This window comes from Macrotis lagotis, chromosome 2, assembly GCF_037893015.1.
Source record: "Macrotis lagotis isolate mMagLag1 chromosome 2, bilby.v1.9.chrom.fasta, whole genome shotgun sequence".
In the NCBI taxonomy this organism is placed as follows: Eukaryota; Metazoa; Chordata; class Mammalia; order Peramelemorphia; family Peramelidae; genus Macrotis; species Macrotis lagotis.
Window position 1 is genome coordinate 112,271,931 of NC_133659.1, and position 21,731 is coordinate 112,293,661.

Below are 21,731 nucleotides of genomic sequence, written 5' to 3' on the forward strand. Positions count from 1 at the left end.
TAAATACCTACAACTTGGAGTCAGAAGATTTTGGTTCTGGTGACAAGTCTGCCTCTCCCCGTAACCTAGTGATTTTTGCCTGTTTTGTAAAATGAGGGGAATTTGGCTTCATGGATAGGGAACTGAACTTGGAGCGGAAAACAAGACTCTCAAGTTCCACTTCAGACCTTTGCTAACTCTGACACTGAGAAATTTGTTCAACCTCTTTGTGCCTGAATCCCTCATCTGCAAAATGGGGAGAGCTTGCAACCAATGACCTCCATCTCCATCTCTACATCTATATTACTGTGATCAAGGATTTCTATTGATATGTTATATACTCAGTGTTTTCTCCAGGCCCTTCAAGTTCTGTCTAGGCACCTGTCATTTGAGAATGAATAGAAAGAGCCCTCCCCACATCATTCCATGATCCCCAGAGTGAACACAGGGCTTCAGACTGGTTGAAGAAAACGAACAAACATCATGTATAAAATAGTTTATTACTATAATAAATAAAATTAAACTTCTTTACAAATCTTATTTGTGCTTGTTTAAAAATGTCTGAGAAGGGAATATTCTTCATGGAGGTGCCTGCATTTTCCTCTGAAAATTCCCAAACTGGAGATATACAATACAGGAGAGCTCTTGGCAGCGTCCTTGGCTGACCATAAAAATAGTATCTGCTCATTTGCACGACTTTTTTATTCATGCCCATTTGAACAAAGTGACAAATGCACAGGGGGAGGTAAAGGGACCTGGAAACTTTGTGGAGGAAGGAATTAAAAGAAGTGTGATATACGGAGAAGCCCCAGGAGAAGGAGCTGCACCCACGCCAAAGGGTCCATGCAGCATTAGAGAAATAGCAAACATGGACATTTTTTTGACAGATGTACAAATATTGACCAAGGGTCAGAATAATTAGATAATACATTCATGAGGAATTGGCATCTTTCTTAATCTAGGCAGTTCGATGAGAGACAGGATTCCTGACCTCCTCATTAGATGAATTTGATGACTCAGAGGTCATTGATGAGGGAAGAAAAAAAAATTCACTCTAAGAAAAAAGTTTTTCGAGAGGAGTAGAAACCCAGCAGATCCATTTCCAGAGCTGTAACTGGAGTAACATGTTTTAGAGACTCACGCAATACTAGTTCCACTTGAAACAAATTGAACCATGGGAAAAATCACATTAACTCCAGTGAACTCATGTGGGCTCTATAGGGTTTGTATTGCTTCCAATGTCTGATGCCTAGTGGTGTTGGTTTTATGATTGCCATAAACCCTATCCTAACCTGATCCTTCTTTCCTTAGGTGAGGCAGTGTGTACAATAGAATTTCCTTTCCTTTCCTCCTTCCCTCCCCAAATTTCTTTCTGATCTTATGCAAATCATATAATGCTTGGATCTCAGTTTCTTCATGTGTAAAATAAGAGTTTAGGACTAGAGGACCTCTGAAACCCTTCCCAGCTCAAGATCCTGTTTACTGTAGCACCTAGGTTGAAGTTATGCAACCTTAGGTAAATCACAAAGCCTCCTTGGGCCTCAGCTTCCTCAGGTGCAAAATGAGATGAGTTTAATTAGATGATCTCCAAGGCCTCTTCTAACTCTAGATATATGGGCTTTATGACCATCTTTGGATTTTAAAAAAAAACAACCTCCAAAAGTAAAGAACCTTTTCCTAATATTAACATCTATAATAAAAGGATGGTTCAGTTGTCTGATGGTATTCATTGGCTCTATGATTGTCTCCCCATCTGAAAGAGAGAAGAGGCCAGTAAAGGACATTTTTTATTGAAATGAACTAGAAGGCAGTAAGTGGAAAAATAGGACTAATTACCTACTGGAGAGGATTTCCTTTGTTCTCCCAGAAATCATCAGTGGGATCTCCAATTTGGGTACTACCAAGTACTAAAGAAAAGGGAATTGGCAGTTTCATCAGAGTAAAATTTAACTCAAGGGTCTTAAGGCTAAATGTTCTAATTGCCAAAGGCTGAATGTAAGTGAACTAGTGCTTTCTATCTGGGCTTCTAGGATTAAAGGGGAGAATTGGAACATAGACTTGATTATGTCTGTCTTCTCTCAATCTTAGGCTACAGCTGCATCCAAGATTTCAGTAATTTGACTTAGTTCCTTTCCCTTTGACCCAAAGATGGAAAACTCATTTTCCTCTTATTGATGTCTCACTTTAGCCTCTACCCCCAAAGCATATCTAAGAGAATATAATAATAACAGAAAAAATAACACATTTGTCCATCAGACATGATAGTAGGAACAAGAAAAGGGTATCATAGAAAGAGGTCAGGAAAAAGAGAAAATATTTCCAACAGTTTGATACACTCATAAACTTTTAAAAGAAAATTTGTAGATGCTTGTATTGATCACATTGCATTTAAACATTGTTGCCCACCCCCTAATTTCAGCTTATTAGGTATAAAAACTCTAAAATCAAAGAGTTTGAACACTTTTAGAAAGTGCCTGTGGCACTCAAAATGCTATTCCAGAACAGGATTTTGGAAGTTTCTTTCCTGTGGACATTCCCCATAGGAAACAGAATTATTATGTCTGAATTCCCAGTGAATAGGGAAAAGATCACTAACTGTGTAAAGGACCTGCATTCAAACTCTCCCTCTAACACTTGGCTGACTATTTAGCTCCATGGACTAAGACCTAAGTCCAATGCTTAAATAAAATAAAACATGGTTGACACATACAGCAAAGGGCTGAAGGAGTGAAGATTCTGACAAGATCTCCACCTTCACCTCCAGACTACCAGGATTGTTGGAGCCTTTAATTCTGCCAGGCAAGACCTCACTGTGAATAACTTTCAAAGAGAAGTTTGTGTTTTATTGTAGCTAAAAGGTAACTGTCCTCCAAGAAAGAGAATATGTTTTGTTTTTCTAATCTCTCCACAGCTGATTTCCAGTGGGATCAACATTCACCTTGACCATGAGTGCAGCTAATAAGACAGTTCACTATTATTTAAAGCACTTGGACAGAACTTGATCACTCAGAGTGGACTGGCAGAAGACCGACTGGAGTAAAAGGCAGACCAAAGCCAGGCATGCATACAAAATGTAAAAAAACCCAAACCCAAAAATAGAAGGGGGAAAAAAGAAGTCCTTCAATATTTTTTCATGGGAAAAATGATGGAATTCTCTTTAAATCACCAATGGCGACAAATGAAAGGCAGAAGACACATAGAGATGGACAATGTCCTGCCTAGACTTCTTCAGGATGTACCTTGGCTCCCACTCAAAGTTGAACTTCAATATCCAGACTCTGAGATACTGAGAGTTAGATGAAGGAATTGTCTTCTCTAGGTTGGTCTCAATGAATTTTCTTCCTTTTCTCCCCAATACAAAACTCAGCAAATGAGGCAGGGGTTTCTGCAATAGTGTGGGGGTGCTCCCTAGTCTTTACAGCATGGTGCAGGGGAAGAGACCCTGGATTTGAAGTAAAAAGTGGGGATTAGACAACTGGATGATCTCTAAAGTACTGGCCAGTTCTAAATCTATTATCTTATGAAATTAAGACTTTGTAGGACTTTGCTGTTGGAGAGCTAAGGGAGCCACCTTTAGGACGAAAGATTTATGGGGGACAGAGAGCACATCTGTAAAATGTTTAACACTTCCCTAGGGATTTCTAGGCTAGGAACATAGAGCAGTGACAATATAATGATCATCTCCAGAGGATGATCCCAAAAAGAAGATCATTCCACAAGGTCAAGAGCTAGTATCTGAGCCAAGAAAGGTTAAGCCTATTTTGACCCTGAATTGCATTTTAACAGGCAAATTTGTCCGTGTCATGAAGTAAGATCACATGATCATAAATTTCAAGTATAAAGAGATCTTGGAACAGATATGCTTAATCCTTTTTTGCCATGGACCCCTTTAGCAATCTCTGGACCAAGTCCACGGACCCCCTTCTCAGAGTATTATTTTAAATAATTAAATTAAATCCTAAATTTCAGTTAGAGAATAAGGTTATTTTTCTTATTCAAGTTTAGAGACCCCTTAAAAATTTTTCCCTAGACCTTTGGGCAAGGGAGATCCATGGACTCCAAGTCAAAAACCCTTGTTCTAGAAATCATCTTGTTCAATCCTTTTATTTTTTCATGGATCAGGAAACTGAGATCTGGAGTGATGAATTAATTTGCCCAGGGTCACCCAGCTAAAAATAGCAGGATTCAAACTCAGATCCTCTAACTCTAAATGTTTATAAATGCATCACACTGCCTCTCAGGCAATGGGAGAAGGGGAAAAGAAATCTATAGGCCTGTTCATGGCTAGACCTACTGGCTCAACACTGCTTCTGGCTAGATCCTTGTACTGTGTTAGAAAGAAGTAAGAAATATGGAGCTGGAAGGTTGCAAGTACAGTCTCTAGTCAGATACTTCCTGAAAGTAGATTTTTCTTCTTCATGCAATATGTCCTGCTTAAGAAAAGGGAGGACATGAGGTTTTAGAGACATAGTTTACAACTTTCTCATTATTTCTAAGGAGGAGAAAAATGACCAAAGCATGTAGAGAATTCAGAAACCTGGGAGATGTAGATACAGGTGTGCTCTGCTCACTTTCCTCTAAGTGAGGTGCAATGGAATAAATGGTGAATTAGGAGAGAGGTTCCTTGACGGAAGGGATTATTTCATTTTTGTCTTTTTATCCATGATGCTGAGTATAATTTCTAGTCCTTAAGAAGGGCTTAATAAATGCTTATGGAGAGATTGATTAAACATCAGACAGGCAAAAAAAATGTATCAAATTGGTAGTAGGACAGAAAATAGGAAGGCACAGCTTTCTGCAAAGCTTTAATCAATTTATAAAACAACTAGCATCTGTCCTCACAGTAGTGTAAGTCTCCTCCTCATATGTGATTCTGTCCGTGACTTAAGTAACACTGAGTCAGCGTTAGAGCCACTGCATCATCCTCAAATTAAAACTCTTCATTTTTTGACATCATCCTGGGAATGATTATATCCTTGGACTCTGAAGCTAGGTAGAATGAGAGAGAGTCTGACAGTGCTGGCCATGGGAGCAACAGGAAGGTCAAGGCCACCCAGTTGCCCATTTGTGCTTCCTTTTTGGATGCAGAAGAAATATAAAAGGAATGGTACCTGACAAAAAAAGTTTTCAGAAGCACTGTGTGCTTTTGGAACATCAACTCACTATAACTTCAAAGTCCTAAAGAGGACTGATGTCAGGTTGTTAACTAGCATAAGCAAAAGGTAGCAACTTTGTGATTATCCCCCCCCCCCCCCACCAGTCCAGGCAAGAAGATGCTTTTCATTAAAACTTGGAGCAGAAAATCTCAAGTGTCACTGATAGGCTTGGTCTGGCCAGCTGGCCAACAATGCTTAAGATACAGCTGCATTTCCAATCATGGGCTTTTTAATGCTAAGCTCTCAATACTGAACTTCTAACGTCTAATCTTTTTTTGGAGTCCCTGTCCCCTTTGTGCAGGGCACACCTCCTGCCAACCTTACCCTGCGTCAGAGGTTTGCATCTTCCAGAATCATCTCTGGTTCTAAAAGTGATATTTACCCTTTACCCCAAAATATTGCTGGAGAAAATCACTATTTAGGGAAGTCACTCCAGTTGCTTTGGAAAGTCCCCAAGAATCATGGGATAAGGATCACAATTGTTGGCTAGGTAGGATAGGGCCTTCCTGCATTGATAATTTATGAGCCAGGATGTGGGGCCCTTTTTGGTGCATAGACTGAACTAGCTCTCCAACACTCTTGTTCTCAAAATGCTAGTTCCTTTTATCCTTCCAGTTAAATATGAAAACATATCCCCCCTTTGCTTTCTGGTACTTTTTCTAGTGTTAAGAATTATAAGACACAGGGGGTTTGACATTTCCAAAATGTGTCCCACAATGGCCTTCAACTCTGAACTGAGTTTGGGGAGCCCAAGGAAGGCATCCCCTTTTCTATCTTCAACTGGTGGTCATCCAGCTTCTGCTTGAATCCCTCCTGTGTTGGGGAACTCATTATTTAATGTGGTATTCCATTAATTTTTAAAGCAGATCTTATAAGTCAACCTAAGGATTTACATTTATGAGATTGCAACTGGGGGACTTATAAGTGTTCCACAAGGATTTCTGACTAAGGACAATGGTAAAGCAAAGGCCAATTCTATTGAGAATTATATCAAAAACATAACATACATGCCACAAAATATCATCATCCTTAAAAAGTCAAATCTGGTTTCTTGATACTTTTTTCATCTCCAGTGTACCCCAAGGAATGCTTCATAGGCATTCCTTTCCTATTGGGTTGTACATTTATACATACATACATATATATATGTATGTATGTATTCAAAAGGTAGAGTAAAGCAAAGAGAACTGCACCTAGGGATAGGAGTCAATTAGGATCCTGGAACCACTCAGAGGCTCCCAGTGTCCATATGAGATCTCCAGGAAAAAAATTGGCCTGTTAATGATCCTGGGTAAGGAGACTCTATCTCCCTACCTCTAACAATTGGCTCAACTCTTAACTCTTGAAATGAAAGATCAGGATTCTATGCAGGCATTCAATAGCCTTGGGGACCCAGAAATTGTTAGGAGACCCATAAAAATCCAAGTCACTGGTTGCAGACCAAGAGAGAGGGCTTTACATCCTCAAGTAACCCACTGGGTTTCAGGCCCAGTGGCAAATCTCCATGGCTTTATGATTCCAACCTTTGGTGGGAAGCACAAAACTTGCATCTGTCTTTTGGTCTTGATCATGACAGATGAAAGGATAAAAGGCATTCTACCCTCCCACCTATTCCCTCCTTTTCCCCATGTTTGTTACAAATGATTCTTATGATATGAAAATATGGTATGACACTGGATACTGGCTGTACAAATGTACAGGAAGGCAGCCCAGCAGAAGGGTATGAGTGATTCTCATACCCTTCAGAGTCTTTGGGGACTTGGCAAAGGATCTAAAGGTCACATAATTGTGAACACATCCCTAGCCACCCCACTTCAATCTTCAAAAGGCTGATGGGTTCTTTTTTTTCCCCTCTATATTTCTTTTTTTTTTTACAAATATTGTGAAAGTTTAAAAAAAGTCCAAACTGAGGAGAAAAGAAATATACTATTTGAACAGTGTACCCCCTCTTCCAAATTTGTGCTAAGATACTTCCAATGTAACTGCCATCTTGCAGGGTGGTGGCAAATTCCTCTTTGTCCAGAGTGTGGGGGGGCATGCTGGATCAACTGGTCCCTCACTGATTTTCTATCAATGAGAAAATCTTATTTTGAGAAGAAGATGTTAGCTCTATGCATATATATTTCTGGAAGAGGGGTTGCAATGTTTATGTTTTCATTTTTATTTTTAAATAAATGGGCCCCTCAGCTTGCTCCAAAAACATCTCTCTCTGATTCTGGGGACTGGGGTCTTGATAGTTCAAACAGCTCCTGGGGGGACTGAGAAGATCTTCTGGAAGTTAATATCCTTAATATCTCAGAGAGCTGTTTTTCAATGTTTGCCATTTTGTTGTTCAAAGCCTTAATATCCTCTTTCAGCTCATGCTTCACCTCCAGCATGGTGGCCTGAAGAGTTTGCTCAGGGATGGGGTAGAAGGAATGCTTGACCTCTGCAAGGATAGGGCTACGGTCCTGAGGACTCCTGGTCTCACCAACATTGTCCAAGCGTAAGTCACTTTTGGTGATGCCACTATCACAAGAGTCTGTTTTCTTCAGGGTGGTCTCCCCAGGTGTCTTTGTTCTCTCAGGAAGTGTCTCCATTGACTCGGCCTTGGAGACTTTGTTCCAGTCTTCCCCCTTTCCACAGGCATCTTTGAAACGAGCCCAACCTTTGCGTCTGGGACAATCCCCTCCACCCCCCTTGGGACCCAGACCCTCAGATACAGGGGCATGTAGTTTGGCATGGTCTGATACCCCTGAGGTAGATGCTGACTGGAAAGAGACAGGGGTTGCTGGGCTCTCCCGAACAGTGACAATACTGGCCTTTACCACTGTGTGGTTTGCAGAGGAATGCTCTGACAGAATGTTGCCCTTCTCCACATCCAGATCATCCAGATCCCGGCCCCCTCTCTCTGCTGCCAGCCTGGCCTCCTTCTGCTGCCGGAATCTTTGAAAAAGCCTCCGGACCGGATGGTCTGGGGGCAGGATCAGAGGGGCCTCATTCTTCCGTTTCATTCTCTCTTCTTCTTCCCTCTTCACATCACTAATCTTCCGAAACACAATCTGCAACAAGGAAAAATGACATGGGAGGTGTTTAAGATGGATGATGATGGCGGCCCCCAAAAGCATGGCTACCCTCACTTCTATCACAGGTCCTTTTCTTCAAACCACCCAAATTTTTTAAGAGAATCACAGAATGCTAGAACTGGGAGAAAATTTAAATATTAGATAGTCTAATCTAATTATAGATGAGAAAACTCACAGTGACCTACCTATTATTATATGTCTAATAATAATTTTAAAAATTAGTTCACATTTATATAGTTCTTTTAATTCATTATCTGTTTTGATTCACAACAACCTTGTGAGGTAGGTGCTTTATTATCCCTATTTTTACAGATAAATAAATCATGTATAAGTTAAGTAACTAGCCTATTGTCACATGGCTAGTATTAGGAGTAGAATTTGAACACAGATCCTCCTGACTCCAAGGCCAGGGTTCTTTCCATTTTTCAGTCCTATCCTACTCTTCATGATTCCATTTGGAGTTTTCTTGGCAAAGATTCTGGAGTGCCATTTCCTTCTTCAATCCATTTGACAGATGAGGAAACTGAGGCAAATAGATTTAAGTGACTTGCCCAGGGATATGCAACTAGTAAGTGTCTGAGGCTAGATATGAACTGAGGATGATGAGTCTTCCTGACACCAGAGCTTGTGTTTTATCTATCATCACTTAACCACCCATTACACCATGTGCCCAAGTGAATATATGGTTATCAAACAGCTAAATGAGAAACTAAATACTAGAACCAAGTCTTTTACTGTTGGTCCAATGTTCTTCCCATGTTACCATGTTGCCTTCTTTTAAATAGTGGAAAGTAATTCAATTTAATAAATATTTATTTAGTACCTACTATGTTCAAGACACTGTATGGCTCTGGGAAATAAAGACTTCTGGCTATGTTTGAATTACAGGTATCATGTGAGGTTTTACTCATAGATGGAAATCAGTTACCTTGTATTAGTGCTCTGACATTCCTTCAGTACAGACAGTGGGAAAGCTTCTTTGCTTAGAACTATCCTATTGGAGAAGGCTATATAATATTCCTTATAAGAGGGTGACCTGGGCATTGGCAATTCAGCCTTTATCCCAGTTTTTGTCTGAACTACTCTTTCTGGCAAAGGAGATAACTCATTCTATCCAACTCCATCTAATTCCTGTGCAAGTAAAGACATCACCTTTCCTCTTCAAGAGTGAAGGATAAACAACATTAACAATCTGGACCAGTTTTGCTACAGAGAAGGTGTTTAACATCAAACTCTCCATAATCCTTTCCATTTGTATGACTTTTTCTAGTTCTATAACAATGTGTAGTGCTGTGGTAAATAATATCCAGGGGAGAATTCTTCCTATCTGCTTCCTGAAAGCAAGGAATTTCCAATCTATAATAGTCACAGATGGGGGTGGGAAGACATCTACCTATGAGTCCTTTATTGTCTTGAATAAGAAGGTACAAAATGAATGCTTGTGGATCATGAATACCACCACTTATCTGCAGCACATAGTAACCTAAAATTCTAGGAGTTTTATAAGTCCTCCTTGTAATGCCTCTTCTATTTTCCATCAATCCAAATCTTTTTTTTTTTTTAGTTTTTGCAAGGCAACACGGTCAAGTGGCTCACCCAAGGCCACACAGCTAGGTAATTATTAAGTGTCTGAGGCCGGATTTGAACTCAGGTACTCCTGACTCCAGGACTGGGGCTCTATCTACTGTGCTACCTAGTCGTGCCCTGCCCCCCCCCCATCAATCCAAATCTTAGTTAGCTTTGATAGCTGGTTCCCATTCTACTTTTCATTCTACTTCATTCACCAGTCAATGGTGAATTTGCCTTGCTCCAAACTTACAGCAATAATTTCTTCTGTCATAATTTTGGCAATTAGATTTAACCTTATGAAGTCTCTCTGTGACAGTTAGGTGTCCAGTAGAAAGAGATACACCTGGAATCAGGAAGATTTGAGTTCAATTCTGATCTCAGATGTTTCTTAGCTGAATGATACTGGACAAATTATTTAACCTCTCTCAACTTCATTCCACATCTACAAAATGGGGATAATAATAATACTTATGTCCTAGGTTTCTGTGAGAAGAAATTATTTTTAATAAAGTGCTTTGTAAATTTTAATGCACTAAATAAATATTATTATCATTTGTCATTATCTTATATTATTTCATTTTTCACATGGGAGGCAGAATGAGGTCATGAAAACGTGTAAGTCTATCATTTAAACATCAACTGAATAATAGCAATAACAACAGCAACGACAACAGTAATGAAAAATAGTATTTAGAGAATGCTTTAAGGTCTGCAAAATATTTTACATATTCTACTTCATTTGTGCCTGACAACAACACTACAGGATAGATACCATTATTGTTATTCCCATAATTTTACAGATTGTTAAATTGAGACTGTAGTTGGTGAAGTGACTTGCCTAGCCTCATATCTCTAGGTAGGATTCAAACTCAGGTCTTTTTGACTCTAAATTCAGCTCGCTATCTGGTGCATCATCTGGCTACCTCTAGGGATCTAGGAGTAATCATCAGGAAAAGAAGTGGCTTGGGAAGGATGGAGATGACGCATAATAGCTATCTTTAAGTATTTGCAAGACTCCCATGAGGAAGCAAATTTCAGGGTGTTCTTCTTAGCACCAGAGGTCATAGCAAGTAATAGTGAATGAGTTTCTACCTACTGTTCCTAGTTCTGTTGTTGTTTTCCTTCTGGGACCTAACTGGAAAGGTTAACATTTCAATTGGTGGACTATGTTAAAGATGGGAGTCTTGCTTAGGTATGAGCTGAACTAGGTGACCTCTGAGGTCATATCATTCTATGAAATCATTCAAGTACTACAGAGTCACGAGCCTAGGAAAAAGACTTCCAGTTAGAAAATGGGTGGGGAATCTTTTTTCTGCCAAGTCATGATATTTATAACATAATTCAAGAGTTATATTTGGTCAAATATTTAATCAAAGCTCCTAATTTATTGAATTTTGAGTCTCACCCACAGTTGCCTTGACAACACCAGATCAATAGGTCCTGAGGCCCATAGGTTCTCCATCCTTGAGCTAGAACATTTCCAATAAGTGGCGACCATGTCCCTACTTGAATACTTTCAATATGATTGGCTTATTTCTTCTAAGGCAGTCTATTCCTTTTCTGGACAGCTTAAATTGTTACATAATAATGATTGATATTTAATTTTAAAATTTACAAGCTATTTGCACAAAGACCTCTAATGTAGATAGTTTGAATAGCATCATCTGCATTTTATATTTGAGAAAACTGAACATTAAAGAGATTATGATTTATCCAAGTTCACAAACTAATAAGTGGTAGAGGAAAGAATTCAAATCAAGGCTGTGTTCCTTGTTTAAATATCCTATCTAATCAAATACATGCCCCAAGAAAGTCAAACATAGAAAGAAGGGCCCCATTTGTGCCAAAATATTCATAGCAACAATTTAGGGGTAACAAAAACTAAAAATAATGTGGGTTTGGGAGAATTGCTTAACAAATCACAATATTACTGCACTAAAGGAAATAATGAATGAGAAACATGGAAAAGCTTGGACACTTCAAATGCACTGGACCAGTCTGCTTTCAGAATGCAACACAAATAGAATATTTTAGAAAAATAAATTTCATTGAGATCTCTTGTTCTTTATGTCACAGTCCTTTCTAGAAACACTTCACATTGTGAGTCCTCTCTTGTGACAAAGAAAAACATTTAAGTAAAACCAACTGATGCTATGATCATTTGTGACAAGGGGAGCCATCTGCTCCCTCTCACACATCTTTATCTAAAGGAGGGAGGTGTGTTTTATTATCAATTCTCATAGACAAAGATTGATCATTATAATTACTTGGTGTCTGACTCTCTTTCAGAGTTCTGTTCAATTATACCAAGAAATCATCTGGTTTGGCCCTGCCAAGCCAACTACAAAAGGGACTCGAAACTCAATAAATCTAGGAGCTTTTTAAGTTTGAATGTTTGATCAAATATAGCAGGCTAATTTTTAAGTTGATAAGCTTGTATGACCCTCAAATGTTATAAATATCCAAATGGCCCTTGGCAGAAAAAAGGTTCCTCACCCCTGATATATCACCACTTCTTGAATATGGTCTGAAGACCTCTGGGACTCCCTGAGACAAGAAAGATCTGGGAGACCTAGAAATCAAAAGTATTTTTACAGTAATACTAAGAATTTATATGCATTATTAAAAGGCCCCTCCCTTTTCCAACTGCATATCTGGGAAAGGCCAGATTTTCTTTCAACCAAAATAATACACTGTAACAGATGGCATGCAGAAGCAGAGGTGAGTATCCAACCATCTTTTAAGAAAAAAAAGCAGATATTAAAAGAGATTTGCAGAAATATGGAAAACAATGTCATTTTTCTCACTATTTTTTATTTTATAAAATATAATCATTTTTCATTAAAATATATCATAATACATCATTTTAGATAAATTAATTAAATTTTATTTTTAATGCCCTAGTCCAACAGGTTGGGAAACCTAAGCAAGGACTCAACAGCCTGTAGTAATGAGGACTGACCAACATGTTAACCCCTCTTTTGAATACCAAAATAAGCAGCCTATAGTCTTAAGAGATACCATCTTGGAGTATTGGAAGGAGAGAGTACTTAACAGTCAAAAAGCTTGGGTTCAAGTCCTATCTTTAATATATACTAGCTTGCATGATCCTGGCTAAGTAATTCAATCTTATCAATCATATCAATGGTAGAAAAGTGTCAACCTAAACTGGTAGAGAGATCACCTTATGTCAATGAAACCACAGATTTGGTCTTCATGCTTTGAAGTCATTAGGAATTCTTGCCAATTTTTCTTCGTCTCTTTACTCATTAATCCTATGAGGTCTTGGAGTTTACTTACAAATTTTAAAAGACGCAATGTGGTATAATAGAGAGCAAAAACCTTGAAAGATTTGGGTTTGAATTCTTCCTTAAATAATTATCAATTATGTTAAGTCATTTGACCTGTTTGAGTCTCAGTTTTCTTCATTTATAAAATGAAAATAATTATATAATGGCACCTAACTCCTAGAGTAAACAAGATGTTATCTATACAAATGTGTGATCTATAAATAGTATTTATTATCTATTATTATTCATGCAACACTCCCTGTGAGCTATTTCCCCATTTTGCAGATGTACAGGAGGATTGGGTCCCCAGGGAGTGACTACTAAACTGGTGTAGTTCCTCATAAATAGCAGTACCCTCCCTTGCCCCTCACCCCCAGGCCCACTTTGTTCTGGTAAGAGCATAAAACTCCATGAAGTCCAGTGCAGGCATGTATTTCTTTCTTTTCTTTTTTCTTTTTGGCATGTATTTCTTAACTCAAATGACCTGGGGCTTTGGTGTGATGCAGCACCCTGAAGGCCTGCCACTGCCTAGGACCACCCAGAGTTTGCTGCGTCATCCCAGGCCTTCAGGATCAAGTCACTTTTCCCCCAAACTGGCTAGGGGCCAGACCCAGCACTCCATGGTGTGTGCTAACCAGAACTGCCTGGGAGGGGAGGAGAAGAGGGGCAGCTGCTATTTAGTTCCTGTTATCTCAACTTTAGCCTGACATTATAGAATGAATCACTTTATAGAATGAAATCAGTCTGTGTGTGTGTGTGTGTGTGTGTGTGTGTGTGTGTGTGTGTGTGTGACCATGTACTTTACTCACATCTGCTCAAAGTTGAGCAAGCTGGGGCTGCAGTATGAGTCATGAACCAGAGGGCTTGCCTCCACAGCTCCTTCTGTCCGGGGATGGCCCAGGAGCAGATAGCACAGCAACCAGGGTCAGAATATCCCTCAGAACAGTGGCACAAGGGCACTGATACCTGTCAAGAGCACAGAATCTGAACATCTCACAGAGGAAACAGCCTCTTTCCTCAAGTGTCCCTTTTGGTTATCACAAGGGCCAGTTTAAATTTTAAGTCAAAATCCTTTTCTTTACTCCTTATAGCCTGGACAGCTTACAAAGTGTATTTTTGCAAATATTGCTTCATTTGCTTCACAATAAATAAGGACAGGTATTATCATTCCAATCTTACAGATAAGGAAACTGAAGCTCAGAAATCAGCTTCTCACATTTTTATAGAATGTTTAGGTTTAGAAAGCACCTTCCTCAGCCCAAGCTTATGAAACAGTCATTGAAAGTATCACTTCTGCCCTCAATTTGCAGATGAGGAAACTGGGTGTCTGAGAGAAGTGACTTTCCCCAAGATCATAGAGCTAGTACACGAAGTGCTTTGACTAGCCAATGGCTCTCAAATCTGAGCCAGGCCAGGAGTCTTCTAAAATGTTATACAGCTGTAAGGGTCAGAGCTGCCTCTAGAATTCAATGCACTTTCCACTCTATTACATTGCTTCATACCCTGAGTGCTCTCAAAGCATTGTTAACTAGATAGAAAGTTGGTTTTCTGATATAAAATGACTGTGCAACCTCAGATGAGTTTAAATTTCTCAGTGTTCTAAGCAGATCCCTAAGACTCTAAGTTGCAGAGGACCCAACCTATATTGACAGAAGAGGCAATCCATCCCTTGAGAGTTCCAGACCATAAAGAAACCATATAACGAGTCTTTAACCCTAAAAATGTGAGGTGCACTTGTATCAACCAGAGTTTATTTGAGTGATTTGTATAAGATTCTTTTGCAGATTTAAAGAATCCAGAACCCCTTTGTCTACCATTCAAAAGTTAGTGTAAAGGGAAGCTTTGCAGTCCCAAGTCATAGAATTCATATTTGATTCCTGGCTCTAGTTCAGATCTAGGGAGAGCTTCTGTCCTCCTGGCTCATTTCTAGGGAGACTGCTTCCTAACAATGGAAGGAATTGCTAAAAAAAATTGCTGCAACAGCCACAGCTTTGCCAGACCAGAAGGGGCTATAGATTTTTATCCTCTTTACACCCAGAGCCAAGGTGCATCAGAGACATGAGTAGAATGCTGAATAGGGTATGACTCACTGTAAGATGGAAAAAGACAAACTCCCTAGTCTGGGACTTGGGGAGCGGGGAGGGGTACCATATGTCCTTCAAGCAGCAGGGACTTTCTAAAGCAATTCTTCTTGCATCATAGGTGAGTCAGAAAGAAAAACTGACTCCTCCAGCTTGGATTAAATGTGAAATCATCTCTTTCAAGAATCTCAGAACCAGGGCAAAAACTGAATCTGTCACATCATTGAGTCAGAAGGACACCCACTGCATTACAAACTCATTGTTTGCAAAGCCTTAGTCTGTATGCAGTGGGGAGACTGGGTTTGAAGAGATCAAATGAGATAATATTGGTAAGAAGCACAGTGCTCAGGACATAGTGCATTCTATAGCATTACTTATTCCCTTTCCTTCTCCATCTGATAGGAGAGAGACACACAGTTCCTGTCCTCAGGAAGCCCCAATCCAAGTCTTTCATTTCAGGTAGCTCCTCTTCTGAAGAAAGAGACAGTCCTTGCCCTCAGAAATGCTTCTGTCTGATGAGGCAGATGGAGTCTTTGCCCTCCCCAAGATATACTCAGGGGGAAAGGAAAAAGAAGCTTAAAGGTTTACATTATGAAGGAATGTAGGGCTTTGAAGCTTAGGAGAGTCTCCCTGACTAATTGGTTCTTCAGAGCAGAGTTACTCCATTCCCTGAGGACTTAGGGGGTATTTCTGAGACTTGAGGGAGGGCACCATAGCACTCCAGTGCTCTTGTGCTGGCATGATTATCAATGACATCATTTAGTCAGCCAGATTCAATTAACATTTTTGGGGGGTGGTTGTTTGCAAGGCAATGGGTTAAGTGACTTGCCCAAGGTCACACAAGTAGGTTATTATTAAATGTTTGGAGTCAAATTTGAACTCAGGTCCTTCTGACTCCAGGGCTGGTGCTTTATGGACTGAGCCACCTAACTGCTCCTCAATTAACTTTTTTTAAAGGGGTATTTACTAAGTTGGGCAACTAGATCATATAGAGTTTTGGGACTGGAGTCATGAAAAATTTATCTTTCTGAGTTCCAGTCCTCAGATACTTACTAGCTGTGTGACTCTGGGCAAGTGACTTAAGCCTGTTGCTCAGTTTTTTAAGTTTGAAGGAAACAGAAAATCACTTAAGTGAACCCAAATGGGATCACGAATAGTTGGACATGACTGAAAACAACTGAATGATAATATTTACTAAGGGAGTCAGCTAAGAATAGTTGGAACAAAACACTACCCCCAAAAATCTGTGTACCACTCCCCAGTTAGTTCATATACAGTGTGCAGGGTAAAGGTCCTTCAAACTTAAGAGAGCTCATGTGGTAAAGTGCAAATTCATAGCTCCTGGTTGTTGGAGATCTTTTTCTCCTTTTTATGGGTACTGAAGATATTCTCTTTAGTTATTTTTGTAGCTTCTTTGCTAGGAGGTGGAATGTTCCTATATGATTCAAATATTGCTTACTTTGAAATAGTGGGTCTTCTGGTTGATCTGGTAAAAGAAGCAATGGTAGAGGCTTGTCAAGTGTAGTTTTGAGTGGATGCTAGCTCAAAGATTGCCTTCAAACTTGTGGTACATTTCAGAAGACTTACATTTGAAGGGTTTCCTAAGTACCATACAGAATCGGCATATATTAGTTGTTGAATTAAATTTAATTGTATTTTCCTGATGAAGAGAATAGAAGGACCCAGTATCTTAGGAATTTGTCCATACTTCTTTGGAGAATTTTACTTACTCTTACTAAGGAACATTTTAGATCTTTATTCTGGAAATTTTCCTCATCATTTCTCACTGGGCCACTTTCCTGGACTTTAAGACTTCCAGAAACTCATCACCTTGCAAAAATGAAATCAGCTCTGAAACTCATAACTCCACAGTACCTCCTGCACCAGGGCTCCTCCCTTCCTTTGGTTGGAGAATGTGGGCATTGAAAAGCACCTCCTTGGAGAATTCACTTCATTTATTTTCCACCTGGGGATTTTCCTGGACTTCATGATCTCCAGAATCTTATCACTTGGCAAGATGAAATCAATTCTGAAACTGTCACTTCATCAGACCCTTTCTCACCTGGCTGTAGGACTTTATCACATCCTTGCTGGATATCTCATCCCTTCCCTCCTTTTCAGCTTGTTTGTATGTGCTCTGCCATCATTAGATTATTTGCTTCTCAAGGGCAAGAACTGTCTCGTGCCTTTCACTATATCTCCAACCTTTAGCATCCTGCCTGATACATAATAGATACATGAATATAAATATACAGATACATAAATATACACATGCAGATATGTAGAAATGCATATACATGCACACACATAATACATAGACATACACTTTGCACACCAATGTAATAACATATGAACATAGGTATATAAATACCATTCATACACATAAATATAAAACATATATACATTTACATGAATACATACATACATACATATCCTTGTTACACGGTAGATTCTTTGTTTCTTCCTGCTGTTCTTTGACAATTCACAATTACTTTGTTCAGTCCAACCAGACTTTCCTAACAGGACACTTATGCATCTAGGAACAAGACCTTACCCTTGCAACCATCTCTCTCTGAAGCCCAAAATAGAGAAGGAAAAGATGGTTTGCATCTTGATATTTATGATCATTCTTTCATTTCCTCAGTTGTTACTTGAATAATATTAAAGCATTAGCTGGGGGAAGTCACTGCCACACTATTGCCATGTGTTCTTGAGGAAAATCAATGAGCTGGGACCCAAGGTTTGGAGGAAAAGCACCAGCACAGAATGTAACAGGACAAGGTGATCTGCCCTTTGGCTTATTAGGGGGAAAAAAACTAAAACAAAAACCAAAAACCAAAAACCATAGTGCTTGGATCTTACTGGAAAGACAGCAGGTGCATAGTGAGAGTTACAAACAGAACCAAAGGAGCAGGGCCAGCTGGTTGGTGTTTTCTAAATGCCTAATGCAGGAGATATTTTAAAATCTATCTTTGTTGCCAACCCCTGCCCACCTTTGTTCTCTGCTTAAGTGATGTGTGAATCCAAGACTGAGTTCTAGTTCCCCAGTCCTTCTCTGCTGGGTTCCCCTGCTAGGAACATCATCTAGGAGTGGGCATGGCTGTGTACTGAGGTCATAATACTTGTTTCTTCTGGAACAACTTTCCCTAAATAGCTTTAAATCCAACTGCTTACATGACATCTATCCTGCTTTTGCTTGTCCAGATGAGCAATAATCATCATCATACTAAATATTTATACAGAATTTTAGGGTTTGTAAAAGCACTTTCTAGACAGACATATGTGTAATGTGTGCTTGTGAGCGTACCTGTGTAAAATGTGATCCTTACAGCAGCTTTCTGAGGTATGTGCTGTTATTATTTTTACAGATGGATATAATAAAGTCACGTCCACTTTAAGGTAGATTTTGCTCTTTGATCTGTTGTATGTACTGAAAGCATAAGTAAATAAATATGAGAGCAGACAGTTCAGGATCAAATAGGTTGTGACTCACCCTGGGTCACATAGTTATTAATGAGTTAAGGTGAGATTTGAATTCAGGTCTTCTTGACTCCAAGTTCAGTAAACTATACACTACTGCTCATCTATGGATGCAGCAAGGTTGGGCTATTTTCTAGATCTGTGGCACAGATGAGGACCAATGGAAAGATCACTAGATGGAGAATTTGAATTCTAGCTCTGCCATACCTGGGTAAACCTTGTTCACCTCTCTGTTCCTCCAGTGTCTGATCTGTCAAGTGAGGAAATTGGATGAGATGGTCTCTGTGGTCTCTTGCTACTCTAACAGTTTTCTGTATGCTCAAGCCTGACCCTTATGCACTGTGTATATGTCTAAGACACTAAAGAATGATGTTTCAGATTAGAAACAGAAGCCCTTGTGAGATCTATTAACCTAGAAGCTTGCTGACATGGCACATGAGAAATGTCATGAGGATTTTTGACAAACCCAGCAGAGATTCTCCTGAGGGTTTGCAATAGCTTGGATCATAGATTTAGAGCCAGAAGGCATCTCAGAGGTCATCCAGTCCTATTCTTTCATTTTATAAACAGAGAAACTAAGTAAAGTTTGTGAGTACATTAAAGTAATGGGGTGCTTTCATTCAATTAGATGGACAAATTGGAGAAAGGTCTTTAAGAAATAATGTAATATATGTACAAAAAATCCCCAAACTATGTATGGAATTTATGCTATGATCATAGAAATCAAGGACCAGATAAAAAGTCCTAAAGGACACCTAGAGGGAGGGACTGAATAAGTCGTGATACTCTAGGTTAATTAAGTTAATATAAATAATAATTAAATAAATAATAATATTAATTAAGGATAGTGGATAGTAACTAGTGTGTGGTTTCACTGATATAGGGAATGCCATGAAAAGAAAACTCCTAATATTAGTTGCTACCTTCTCTTGTAGACCCCTCAGAAGCTTTAGCATCTTTCCAAAGCTGATAGACAGTTATGGCCAATATCTCACTCTGAATAGTGGTTAATTCCAGCTTTGAGGACCCAGGACCACAGAAATTCAGGAAGTTCTGGTTTTGGAGTCAGAAGAAGTAAATTCAAATCCTACTTCTGCTGTAGAATTAAAGTTGTGTTGTTGTACCACGTCTAATTCTTCATGACCCCATTTGGGGTTTTCTTGCCAAAGATGCTCACCTGGTTTGCCATTTCCTACTCCAGTTAGTGTGACAGTAGCCTGGCCCTGATGATTTAACAATTCCTACCAAAAATTCTGATGAAATCTGTGAAGTGTCCTAATAGCACGTAATGTAATGAAGCTCTTGCCTCCACTATGTGAGATGAGCCCAGCTTTCAGAGAGACCCAAAGAATAGAAATCATCTTGCATACATATGATCCTAATGCTTAGAATTCAGTGCACAGAATGGCATATTTAGAAGCGACCTGAGCAGGCATCTAGCAAATACATGAAGGAAAAAAACCTCTTTTGTTTCTTATCTGTTCAGCATGGACTTGAAGGCCCTTATAGAGTAGGAACCCATTGTACATAGACCCTTGAAGTCTCTGGCCAGTCCTCCAGTCAGATCCTTAGTTAGCGTTTCTTCTGCCCTGTGTCTGAGAGGCCAGAGAATCACACAGCCTTCACTCCCAGCAAACTCTCCCACACAGTGACGTCAGATAGGCTGATGGCCCCCCTGGAATGTGTCAACCAGACCTTGGCGGGCTCGGCATGACGTTGCCTTTGTTACAGCTTCCTGACCTTGCCAGCCCCTGCCTCGGTAACTCAGTCCCCGTTTTATGGCAGAGTATATAACACATCAAGATGAACAAACAGGGTCTCTTAAGAAACATAAAGTATGAAAAACAAACCGCAGATGAATTGAAATGATAACACTGTTTCCAGTTGGCCTTTTAAAATCCTCACTCTTTAAACCCCTGTTTTGGCCACTTTGCTTAGAGGAAGCTCTGTGTGTGTGTGTGTGTGTGTGTGTGTGTGTGTGTGTGTGTGTGTGTGTATGTGTGTACACAAAGACAAAATACACATATATACATATATGTATATAATTCTATGTGTATAAACATATTCATGTACGTGTTTATATATATAATATATATAATATATATATATATATATATATATATACATTAAATATATTTATTTCTTGCAGACAGTATCAAAATGAAAGACAACTGCAAATTTGCCAGAAGATAGAAGGAAACCCCTACAATTCTGTCAAGAAGACCAAAGAACTTTCTTAAGGACAGAACAATAGGATGCTTTTAACCTTGGGGGTGAAATGTCCTAGTTTCTCTCTCTCTCTCTTTTTTTTAAACATCATAGTATCATAAAACTGAGAGCAGGAAGGAATTTTAGAGATCTTTTAGTCCATCCCTTCATTTTCCAGATCAGGAAATTGAAACTCAGAAAGGTTAAAAACTTTGCTCAAGCCATGGTCACTGAACTACTCAGTGGCATAGCTGAGATTTGGACTGGGACCTTTGATTGCAAATCCAGTAGGTTGATCATTTGACCACCCTACCTCCCACATGCCCATTAAAATTTTCTTTCAAGCTGTGATTATTTTGAGAAATGAAGATGTGGTCTCAAAAGAGGAAGAAAGAAACCACAAATGTGGGTAAAAGGATCAGTTTCTTCTCTGATTCTTCTTCTGCATTATCTCCTGGTTGCCAAGGTATTTGTTTATGGGTGAAGTAACTCACCATTAGGCAGGGTAGTGGTCCCATAGACCTCTAATGAGTTGAGATTAATGATTTGTAGAGGAATCTAGACTTGGATTGTTATAGGTGAGTTGGAGCTGCTACTTAGAATATGTGACTCTGTGTGATATTTTGGGCATCAGAATCCATTGTTTCCTTAATAAGCAATTGGCACTTCAGAAGGGAATTACATTGATATGATTAATTCAGAAATTTTCTCTCAGTCTCCTGCTTGTCCTGCTTGTGACAGTCATGCTATACTGATAGGCAATTTCAGGATATTTATCTTTACATGGGAAAGCAGAGCCAATTAGGAGATTGGTATTGTTGACCTTATTCTGGAAGAATGTTGAATCCAAGGGAGAAATTCAATTCAACAATCACTAATTAAGCACTTGATGTGTTGTCCTTC

The 21,731-nt window shown here is 39.3% G+C and overlaps 1 protein-coding gene across 1 annotated transcript in view; it reads right to left on the reverse strand.

Moving 5' to 3' along the window:
* Positions 1-7,069: 7,069 nt before the first annotated feature.
* The window catches only part of KCNH1 (potassium voltage-gated channel subfamily H member 1), a 543,149-nt gene continuing 528,487 nt past the window's right edge, over positions 7,070-21,731 (reverse strand). The window contains exon 11 of the mRNA XM_074222595.1: positions 7,070-8,176. Coding sequence (XP_074078696.1) covers positions 7,319-8,176 — 858 coding nt within the window. The 3' untranslated portion in view covers positions 7,070-7,318. The remainder of the gene's footprint in view (positions 8,177-21,731) is intronic.